The sequence below is a fragment of the Tamandua tetradactyla genome, chromosome 12 (genome assembly GCF_023851605.1).
Source record: "Tamandua tetradactyla isolate mTamTet1 chromosome 12, mTamTet1.pri, whole genome shotgun sequence".
In the NCBI taxonomy this organism is placed as follows: Eukaryota; Metazoa; Chordata; class Mammalia; order Pilosa; family Myrmecophagidae; genus Tamandua; species Tamandua tetradactyla.
Window position 1 is genome coordinate 65,453,250 of NC_135338.1, and position 12,409 is coordinate 65,465,658.

At 36.8% G+C, this 12,409-nt stretch overlaps 1 protein-coding gene across 19 annotated transcripts in view; it reads right to left on the reverse strand.

The window, feature by feature from the left end:
* Positions 1–12,409, reverse strand: part of PEAK1 (pseudopodium enriched atypical kinase 1) — a 363,497-nt gene that overhangs the window by 19,863 nt on the left and 331,225 nt on the right. For all 19 annotated transcript variants that reach the window (XM_077123673.1, XM_077123672.1, XM_077123660.1 and 16 more), the window contains one exon: positions 2,448–3,193. In XM_077123673.1, the coding sequence (XP_076979788.1) occupies positions 2,448–3,193 (746 nt within the window). The remainder of the gene's footprint in view (positions 1–2,447; positions 3,194–12,409) is intronic.

Here is a 12,409-nt window from a genome sequence, read left to right on the forward strand (position 1 = left end):
AAACAATAAAACTATTAATGTTGAATAAAAAAAATAACAAATGTGAAATAGGAAAATCCCAGTCAAATAAAAGTCCTGAGGTGAAACTATATTTTTTATAACAAAGACAACTCAATGCCCAAAGTAAAGATCTTAGCACTCTGTCACTGCAGTCAGTGGATTTGGTATTTAAATAGTACTGTTTGGCTTTCAAACTGTTAAATTTTATCACTGATTTCTTTTTGCAACATTTTAAAGACCTTTTAGTCTCTACAGAGATAGTCACATCTGTTAGTCTACTCTAAACTTCATTAGTATGGAAAGGGATATTTTAATAAGACAGCAAAAAGAGTTGTTTGTGTTGGCCAATGGTTGGTCTCTTGCTGATCTCTGCCAAGATAGGATTCACAGTGTCCATGTAGTTTAACTATTTCTCTAAGGTTGTACAATCAATTGGGTATTTCTGGAAAAGCCCAGAGGATCTTCAAAGAGATGTTAATATTCAGTATTTAGTGTAAAATATTCCTTCCCAATCCTGCCAACAACTCCCAGTATATATCCACTTGCCACCTGTTCTTAGGAGATAGCTTTTGCATCATTACAAGCAAAGAAATCAATACCAGACCATTGATTTGGGAAAGAGACAAGATCGCAAGGCAACAATAAGTAAAGTTAGTCAAGCCCTACTTCTCAATTGTTTTGAAAGAATGATAGTTCAATGCCCCTTTCTGAAATAGGTACTAATCCTGCATTGTTGATCTTGAAGCAATAAAGGCCCAAGATAGATGAGGTATCATAATCCCAATGGATACAATAGCTCTTGAATGCTATATAAATCTCAAAATACCTTTTTAGTCTCAATAGTTATGTATTAACTCTGAATCTGTATCCCCTCTCTGAAGTTTACCCCTCAGTTTAATTTAAAAAGTATGGGTTGGAGCACGGAGTCACTCACACTGCCAGTGCCACCAGAGAGCCAAGAGGTGTAGGTACTGCAATTGCACAGGGCAACTAGCTGAAGGTCTGGCCCAAACATACAGCTTGTCTTGACAGAGAGGTAAAGCCAATCTTCTAACATCCATTAATTCACTAAGATACCATCTGGCTTTTCTAAGCCAAATTAACATGTAAAAGTCTTTTAGATATGTTAATCAGTTTTAAGCCAGTGAACAAAATTGGTAAAAAGGGACTATGGGACTGAAGAACCCTTACCTTAAGTCTACATAGTGCTTTGTGTTTTCCAAAACTATTTTATATGTATTATCTCACTTGATTCTACCTCAATCTTTTAAAGTAGATGGATTATCACCATAAACATCTAAAAGAGGAAAAAATTGAGGCTCAAAGATTGCTACTCTGTTACAGTCACTGAGGGGTGACTAAGAAGCTAAGGGGTAGTGAAAGAAATGAACATTTATCAGGGGCACTGTCTGGTACTTTGTTATCTTTTAACCAAACAAGGTCATGAGATAGGTACCATTATTATCTCCTATTACATTGAGACCAGAGAGAAGCAACCCATGACAGAGCTTCTAAATGACAGAGGCAGGATTTAAACCCAGACCTTTTGGGCTTAAAGTTCATGCTTTACTTACTACACCAAGGAAGTCTATGGATTATTGTTATAGTGAATGAATTTGGGAAAGAATTCTTGCTGTTAAGAGTTCTAGCCCTTTTGAAATAGTAGGTTGTCTGGAATGGGTAATATACAGGAAAGAAATTATAAGTAACACAATGAACAAATTGAAGGTTCGCAAGTTAGAGAGATCTGCATTTAAATCCTGATTTTACTTAGTGAGCTGTGTGACCGTAAATAACTCATTTCACCTCTCTGAGCTTCATTTTCCTCATTGGTCAAACAGAGACAAAGATCTTAACCTCATAAAGTTTATTTGGAGATTAAATTATAAAAGTAAAGTTCTTAGCACATCAACAAACTTACTTATTTTCCTCTATAAAAATATTTCTACAGGAAGAAGAGGAGTTATAGAACAGGGGTGAATGAGGGTCTCTTACTTGGTAAAGAATAAAGACAGAAACCTGAAGTGGAAGGCACATAAATGCAGATATTATTTTATAATTATAAATAATATAACTATATATTATAAATAATGTAACTATATTATTTTATAGTTAGTCTCTGAAAAGAGTTGCAGCTCAAGAATTGCCTACTTTAAGAACTCTTCTCTGACTATTAGTGTCTGGGTAAGGTCCTTCCAAGTTCTCCTGGAATCTGTGTTTACATCTACTTTAGTACTTAGTATATTGTACTGTAATTCTGTCTCTTTTCAAGTCTGTTTTCTCTTCTCGATAATAATTAAGCCCCTTGCTTATTAGAGTATCTCGAGTAAAGTAGATACTCAATAATTTTTTGCTGAATGGAGGAATGGAGAAAAGAAAGGAGGAAGGAAGACTGGACTCATCACAATGTGTTGGCTGAGTTTAAAATCATATTTGCATTTTCTTACCTTGACTGCATAGTTATTAAGTGGATCTTTTGCATATGAAGCTGTGTAGTAAACTGCATCACCTGCCTCACAACATGGCTTGTCGCTGGTTAGCCTGAAGTCTGACCAGCTGTCCACCCCAAAACGGAGCTGGTCTTTCTGCCCAGCCATGAAAAGGTCTTCGCACTTAATAGCCAATTTCTTCAAGGCGTCTGTATGAAGGCTTCGGATTTTACCTACCACTTCCTCCCTATTCTCAAGTCCTCGATAAAGTGCTTGTCTCTGTGGCTTCTGGATGCCTCGGCTCTGTCTGCAGGAGGGACCACGCCGGCTGGATAGGGATTCCATGCTGTTGGAAAATCTGTCCTTAAAACTGAGAGTGGTTAAGCTAGAGATGCTGTTTGCTGCTGAAGGGACAGGTCTCTCCTTGTGCAGAGGTCTCTCCAAGGAGTCATAAGACTCAACATCCAGTCCCTTAAGTTCATAGCTGATAGAAGAGCCAGCACTGCTGGCATCCCAGTTGGGGTCAATATCATAGGTGGGATTAGCCACTATACAAAGACTACTTTCCAAGGATTTTTGGAGGTCTTTGGAGATTGGCTCTGTGTTGGCTCTTATGATCATTTTCTTTGGTAGGGGGGGTGGTGTGGGTTGGAAAATATTAGGAGCTTCTTGGTCTGTTTTTCCCCCAAAGGCAATGGTCTCATCCAGAGCTCCTTTGGGCTGCCGTGGATGCTTGGGAGGTATCATGGCCGCTCTAGACTGCCCTGCAGTGTTTCAAAAAAATGAAAAAGAAAGAAAGAAATAATTAAGTAAAGTTTTCATGCTTATATCATAAATTGAAATTTAATCACAAAAGAGCAAGGTAGCCATAGGAATCTAAGAAGTCACCAATGCTGTAATTCAAAATGCAAAAAGAAAACAACCAAAGAGCAAATACCTAAACACTGATAGTATGAGACCAAGACTTGGTGAGAAAAGCAAATGTGAACAACATCTCAATATTTCTCTGCAAGAGGAAAAGGGGACTACCTAGGGTGGGGGGCTTTGTTTCAAAAAAGGGATCTAGATTCTCCAGTCCTCCCTCAGAGTGCTATATTCACCATACCAAAATATAATGGAATGACACTCAACACACTTACATTGTGAAAGAATAAAGATAATAGCGTTTGTGGATAAAGAAAATACTTGGAAGCACTAATACAAACATTATATTGCATACAGTACTTTTGATTTCTGATTCAACATATTTGAATACAACTTCATAAAGCATGTTATTTTCTTTCACCACAGAGATGGATTCAGGTACTGCTAAACTGGTCTTGGTCTAAGATTCCTGTGATTGCGTAGTAAGGGGAACAGTATACATGGGCAGTTAATTGCTGTTCTAAGCAGTCATTCCCAAACTCTTATGTGATTCTGTTTTATGTTTTGGGGCATATAAATTGTGATTTGCAAGTCCAAGAGAAGCTACTTTTGAAATTTGGACCATCTAGTTATGGAACCAACCAAAATAAAAAGCATAGAATGTATATATGATATTCTGAGCTATGAGACTTTTCCTGCTGGAAAGGATCTTCCAGTGAAAATGTAAGAGTCTGTTCTTCAGGCTTGTATATGATCAAGATTTTACCATCTAGGAGGTGATGACAGAGCCGGCCATCGGGTTTACTGAGGTTTGGGTACTTTTTCAATGTTGGGTGTATATTCCACATAAGAAAAACAAAAACTTCCCACAATGAAAGGACAGGACCAGATGGGTGCACTTGTGAATTCTAACAATCTTTAAAGAAAAATTAATGCCAATTCTACACAACTAAACTCTACACCCCCCAAAAAGAGAGAACATTTTCTAACTCATTCTATGAAGCCAGAATAACCCAGATACCAAAACCAGACAAAAATATCACAAAATAAAACTAGAGATGTCTATTTCTTTTGAATATAGATGCAAAAATCCTCACATCTACCAAAAAATGGAATCCAACAACATAAAAAAAAGGATTATACACCATGACCAGATGAGATTTATCCCAGGAATGCATGATTGGTTTAATACCCAAAAAACAATCAGTGTAATGTAACTTATTAATACAACGAAGGGGAAAAAACCTCCATGTGATCATCTCAACAGACAGAGAAAAAGTATTTGACAAAATCCAGTGTCTTTTCATGATAAATACACTGAACAAACTAGGAACAGAAGGAAACTTTGGCCATCTGATAAAGGGTATCTATGAAAAGCCAAGAGTTAACTTTATATTTAATGGTAAAAGACAGGATATTTCCCCTCTAAGATCAGGAACAAGTCAAGGATTTTCATTCTTGCCACTTCTATTCCACATTATACTAGAGGTTCTTGTGAGGGCAATTGTGCAAGAAAAAGAAATACAAGGTTTCAAAATTGGACAGGAAGAAGTAAAATCATCTCTATTCACAGATGACATCATCTTGTATATAGAAAATCCTAAGGAATAAAACAACAACAAAATGAATAGAATTAATAAATCAGTTCAGCAAGGTTGTAGGACACAAGATCAATATACAGAAATTAATTGTAGTTCTATACATTAGCAATGAACGATCTGAAAATGACATTAAGAAAACAATTCCATTTACCATACCATCTGAAAGAATAAAGTATTTAGGAATAAATATTAGGAATAAATTGAACAAAAGAAGCACAACACTGAAAAGTACAAAACACTGTTGAAAGAATTAAAGACCTAAATAAATAGAAAGACATCTTGTCATGGATTGAAGAATTCATGTTAAGATAACTGTACTATCCAAAGTGATATACAAGTTCATTGCATTCCCTGTCAAATCCAAGAGGCAGATTATATAGTCAGTATGAACGGTTTGGCAGTTCCTCAAACAGTTAAACATAGAATTACCATATGATCCAGCAATGCCACTTCTATGTATATATCCCCAAGGAATCAAAAGCAGTTACTTAAACAGATACTTGCACATCAACATTCACAGTAGCATTATTCACAAATGCCAAAGGGTAGAAGCAACCCAAGTGTCCATCAGCAAATGAATGAATAAAAAAAATGTGGCCCATCTGTATAATGGGATAAAATTCTGATAACATGCTACAACATGGATGAACCTTGAAGACATCACATTGAGCAAAATAAGCCAGACACAAAAGGGACATATACTGTATAACCTCATTTATAGAAAAAACTAGAATATACAAATTCATAGAGACAGAAAAAAAGATTCAAGAGTACAAAGGATAAAAATGGGGAGTTAATACTGAATAAGTACAGTTTGTATTTGGGGTGATAGGTTTTGGTAACAGATGGAGGTGGTGGTAGCAAAAAATTGTATTGCACTGAATGTGGTTAAAATGGGACATTTTATATTGTATATGTGTTACAATAAAATTTTTTAAAAATTCTTTTTATTTTTCCCACAAAAATTTAAAAGAAAAAAAGAGGAAGAAAAAAATTTTAAAACCCAATGAATTTTTTTTTTCTCAGAAATGACAAAACCCATTCTTAAAGTTATTATGGAATTTGAAGGGAACCAGAATAACCAAAATAATCATGCAAAGCAATTTACAGATTTAACGCAATCCCAATCAAATTTTGAACATCATTCTTCTCAGAAATGGAAAAGGTAATCATCAAATTCCCACGGAAGGGCAAGAGACCCTGGACAGCCAACCATCTTGGAAAGGAAGGACAAAGCTGGAGGATTCACACTTTCCAATATTTTTAAAAACTTTTTATTGTATAGTATAACATACATAAAAAGTAAAGAAATTAAAAAGCAAGTTTTCAAAGCATGCTTCAACAAGTGGTTACAGGACAGATCCCAGAGTTTGTCATGGGCTGCCGTATGATACTCTCAGATTCTTCCTTCTAGCTGCTCCAGAATATAGGAGGATAGAGGGCTTAAATACTTTTTCATCATCACAATTGACTTTTTTTTCTTCCTTTTTTTTTTTTGTGAACAATAACATATAAACAAAAAAGCTATAAATTTCAAAGCACAATACCACAATTAGTTGTAGAACATATTTCAGACTTTGACATGGGTTACAATTTCACAAATTTAGGCTTTTACTCCTAGCTGCTCTGAATATACTGGAGACTAAAAGATACCAATTTAATGATTCAGCATTCATATTCATTCTTAAGTCCTAGCTTCTATATATAATTCCACCATCACCTTTTATCTTTCCATATCTCTCTCTCTGGGGTTGTTTGGGCTATGGCAATTCTAAATTTTTGATATTGGAAGGGTCTGTCACTAATATGGGGTAGGGAAATGGAACTATCTGATGTTCCGGAGAGGCTAGGCTAGGTTTTAGGACTTATCTGGACCAAGGACCCATCTGGAGGTTGTAGGTTTCTGGAAAGTTACTCTAGTGCCTGGAACCCTTGTGGAATCTTATATATTGCCCTCGGTGTTCTTAGGATTGGCTGGAATGGTCCTGGTTGGGGGATGGCAGGTTATGATGGGTAGCAAGGTCTACCTGAAGTTTGCATAAAAGAGCAAACTCCAGAGTTGCAAACCTCCAGAGTTGCCTACTCTGTCCTGGCCCACGGGACTATCAACCGAGGCTCCAACTCCTGTGAGGGAAGAATGAAATGGGACAAAGAGACGCGAAGAACGACAGCAAGACAAATATTCTGATCAAGCTGCAAAAGTTTATTGAAAAGGCTGGGTATATATATACTCTAGGAGAGGGGGTAGCTAGTAGGAATAGGTGACGATCTCTGATTGGGTGAATAAGGACAAAGGGATGATTTGGGATTGGTGACTGCTGTTGCTAGGGTGGAGGGCAGATGTACGGTTAGAACTTTTGGCGCGAACTACTATTACTTCCGTAAAGAAGGCTGATTATAGCTTAGGCTGTTCTTTGTTTCAGCCCTGGCGGCCATGTTGCATGTTTCTGGCATCGCTGGGGGTGGAATTTATACATGCTACCTTAATTGTCCCCAACACCTCTCAACTCTATTTGAACTCTCTCTGCCACTGATACTTTATTAGTTACACTTCTTTTCCCCCTTTTGGTCAGAATGGAATTGTTGATCCCACAGTGCCAGGTCTGGATTCATCCCTGGGAGTCATCTCCCAAGTCGCCAGGGAGACTTTCACCACTGGATGCTATGTCCCATGTAGGGGAGGACAATGATTTCACTTGCAGAGTTGGGCTTAGAGAGACTGAGGCCACATCTGAGCAACAACAGAGGTCCTCCAGAAGTAACTCTTGGGCATGCCTATAGGCAGTCTAGGCTTCTCCACTACCTATATAAGCTTCACAAGAGTAAGCTTCATGATCAAGGACAAGGCCTACTGATTTGGGTATCCCTAAAGTTTGATACAGTATCAGAGGATTTCCTGATGGTAAGGGTTAATAGCTCCATATTCTTTCTCCCCTCCCTCAGGGGACTTTGCCAACATTTTCTGATTATCTGCTTAATATACTCTACGATGTTCCCAGGCATTACAGTAATCTATGCAGGATTAAAGGACCTCTTTCTTAGTCCATGCTTCCTGTGTTTCAATTGTTCAAATGAGCTATACAGATAGGTTGAATTAGATTATGCACTACAGAAAATTTCAGTTCCAGATCAAATAAACCTTTCTCCCACTGGTCTCAAAGAGTATGTGCGGTTCTAAAATATAGACAGTCTTCCTTACCCCTATGTTTTGAATTATTTTTACTCTAACCTGTCCGGCTTCATTCTTATCTCTAAATATCAGGTTATATATATATAACAGCCTCTCAAAATTTAGAAATAATAACCACCACTCTGGACTTAATGTGTCTGCTCTAAAAGCTTACAATCTAGGCCCCTGTTTTCTTATAAGCGTTTTCTAAAGGTGACCATACCATTCTTATTCTTTTGTTTCTGGCTTATTTTGTCTCACCAAATGTCCCACATGTTCATTCACATCGTTGCATGCCTCATGACATTGTTCCTTTTTGTAGCAGCACAACCTTCGTTCATAAGTACACACCATCGTTCTCCAACCTACTCCTTCGTCAGTGCAACCTTCTGCCACCTACATTCATCGGGCATCATGTAGAGGACCCTGTAGTCCATAGTCCATCAACATTCTCAATTTTAGATAATTTCATTTTCCCCAAGAGACAGAAAACCAATAAACACACCCTTGCCAAACAGGAAATCTAAACCTCCTCGTAACTCTTGTTCCTCACCCCATTATTCACCTCTGCTATTGCTGTGGTAGTGCTGATGGTTTCCTTTTGAACACAGCTCATAGCATGCAATAGCACTTCTCCCCCTGTACCCTGTACTTAAACACTCTTTCTACAAGAATCATATCTTTGAAGTAATTCTTTTTTTCATTAATTAAAAAATATTTTTTAAATGCCAAAAAATCACCAAACAAACACAAACATTCTTAACTTTTGATCATTCCGTTCTATATATATATATAAAATAAGTAATTCACAATATCATCACATAGTTGCATATTTACCATCATGATCATTTCTTGGAACATTTGCATCTATTCAGAAAAAGAAATAAAAAGAAAACAGAAAAAAATTCATACATACCATACCCCCACCCTTCCTTCTCATCGATCACCAGCATTTCAATCTAAATTTTTTTTAACATTTGTTCCCCCTCTTATTTATTTTTATTCCATATGTTTTACTCATCCGGTGATAAGGCAGATAAAAGGTGCATCAGACACAAGGTTTTCACAATCACAGTCACACTATGAAAGCTACATCACTATACAATCATCTCCAAGAAACATGGCCACTGGAACACAGCTCTACATTTTCAGGCAGTTCCCTCCAGCCTCTCCATTACATCTTGACTAACAAGATGATATCTATTTAATGTGTAAGAATAACCTCCAGGACAACCTCTCAACTCTGTTTGGAATTTCTCAGCCATTGATACTTATTTTGTCTCATTTCACTCTTCCCCCTTTTGATTGAGAAGATTTTCTCAATCCCTTGATGCTGAGTCCCAGCTCATTCTAGGATTTCTGTCCCATGTTGCCAGGAAGGTCCACACCCCTGGGAATCATGTCCCACATAGACAGGGGGAGGGTAGTGAGTTTGCTTGTTGTGTTGGCTGGAGAGAGAGGCCACATTTGAGCAACAAAAGAGGTTCTCTTGGGGGTAACTCTTAGGCCTAATTTTAAGTAGGCTTGACCTATCCTTTGTGGGCTTAAGTTTCATATGAACAAACCCCAAGATTGGGGCTTGGTTATTCACACTGCTTGTGAGAATATCAAGAATTCAACTTGGGGAGGTTGAATTTTTTTGAAGTAATTCTTATGAGAATTCATTCATATTTCTTGTGTGAGTCAGTGGGACATGTAGGTCTATACAACCCTTTTCAATCTTGTTCATTTTCAATATGGTAATACTACTTCTAGGCCCACTAGAGAATCACCTTCACTCCTACCTATTTGCTTATATTGGAGTTCAACCTTATTAGCTAATGGTTCACCCATCTCTAGCTTCTATACATTTCTAAGTTTCCTATCTTCTGTACTGCAAGCCTCTGATTATACCTTTATACTGGTCATTAAAGTGGATTCATACAGCATCTATCCTTTCGTGTCTGGCTAACTTCACTCATTATTATGTCCTCAATACTCATCTATCTTGTCATGTGCTTCAGGATGTCATTTTGTCTTACTACTGCATAATATTCCATCATATGTATATACCACATTTTGTTGATCCACTCATCTGTTGATGAACATTTGGTTTGTATCCATCTTTTGGCAATTGTGAACAATGTTTCTATGAACATTGGTGAGAAAATGACTGTTTGTGTTATCGCTTTCAGCTCTTCTGGGTATATATCAAGTAGTGCTGTAGCTGGGTCATAGGGCAACTTGGTATTTAGTTTCCTAAGGAACACTAAACGGTCTTCATAGTGGCTGATTCATTGCACATTCCCACCAATACTGCATAAGTGTTCCAGTTTCTCCACATCCTCTCCAACATTTGTGGTTTCCTGTTTAATAGCAGCCATTCTTAGAGGTGTGAGGTGGTATCTCATTGTAGTCTTGATCTGCATTTCCCTTATAGCCAGTGACAATGAGCATCTCTTCATGTGTTTTTGAGCCATCTGTATTTGCTCTTCAGAAAAATGCCTATTCATATCTTTAGCCCATTTTATAATTGGATTGTTCATTTATTTTGTTGAGTTGTATGATTTCTTTGTATACACAGGAAATCAAACCTTTGTCTGATGTATGATTTCTAAATATTTTCTCCCATTGAGTTGAGTTGGCTATCTCTTCACCTTTCTGACTAAGTCTTTTGAGGTGCAGAAGCATTTGATTTTGAGGAGTTCCCATTTATCTACTTTCTCTTTTGTTGCTTGTGCTTTGGGTATAAAGTTTAGGAAGCTACCTCCTTTTTCTAAGACCTGAAGATGTTTCCCTATATTCTCTCCTAAGAAACTTTATGGTGTTAGTTTTTATATTTAGTGTTTGATCCACTTTGGTTTAATTTTTGTGTAGGGTGTAAGATAGGGGTCCTCTTTCATTCTCTTGGCTATTGATATTCAGTGCTTCCATGCCCAATTATTGGAAAGACTATTTTGTCTCAGTTCAGAGGATTTGGGGGCATTGTCAAAAATCAGTTGACCATAGATTTGGTGGTCTATTTCTGCACTTTCAACTTGATTCATTGGTTAATGCTTCTATCTTTGTGCCAGTACCATGATGTTTTGAACAATGCAGCTTTATAATAGGTTTTAAAGTCAGGGAGTGTTAATCTTGCCACTTTGTTCTTTTTTAGGATGCTTTTAGCTATTTGGGGTCTCTTTCCCTTCCAGATGAATTTGGTAGATAGCGTTTCCAAATCTTCAAAGTAGGTTGTTGGAATTTTGATTAGTTCTCTATTGAATCTGCAGATCAATTTGGGGAGAATTGACATCTTAACTATATTTAGCCTTCCTATCCATGAGCAGGGAATGTCTTTCCACCTATTTAGATCTCCTTTGATTTCTTTAGCAATGTTATGTAATTTTCTGTGTACAAGTCCTTTACATCCCTAGTTAAGTGCACTCCTAAGCATTTGATTCTTCTAGTTGCTATTTTGACTGGAATTTTTTCCTTAACTGACTCCTCAGCTAGCCCATTGCTTGTGTATAGAAATGTTACTGATTTTTGCACATTAATTTTATATCCCGCCACCTTGCTCAATTTGCTTATTAGCTCAAGTAACTTTGCTGTAGATTTCTCAGGATCTTCTAAGTACAGTATCATATCATCTGCAAATAACGAAAATTTTACTTCTTCCTTTCCAATTTGGATGCCTTTTTATTTATTTGTCCTGCCTGATTGCTCTAGCTACAACTTCTAGTACAATGTTGAATAACAGTGTCTTGTACCTGATCTTAGGGGGAAGATCGCTCTCCATTTAGTAGGATGCTGGCTATCAGTTTTTCATATATTCTCTTTATCATATTGAGGTAGATGCCTTTGATTCCTATCTTTTGGAGTGTTCTTATCGGAAAAGGATGCTGAATTTTTTCAAATGCTTTTTCAGCATCAATGGAGATGATCATGTGATTTTTTTCCCTTTCGATTTGTTAATGTGCTGTATTACATTAATCGATTTTCTTGTGTTGAACCATCCTTGCATTCCTGGTATAAACCCACTTGGTCATGGTATATAATTCTTTTAATGTGCTATTGGATTCGATTTGCTAATATTTAATTTAATTAATTTTTAAATTTTTTCTAAAAGATATAACAACAAACATAAAAATTCTTAACATATGATCATTCCGTTCTACAAATATAATCAATAATTCACATTATCATCACATAGTTGCATATTCATCACCATGATCATTTCTTAGAACATTTGCATCAATCCAGAAAAAGAAATAAAAAGACAACAGAAAAAAATTTATACATACCATGCCCCTTACCCTTCCCTTTCATTGATCAATAGCATTTCAATCTACTGAATTTATTTTAACATTTGTGCCTCTTATTAT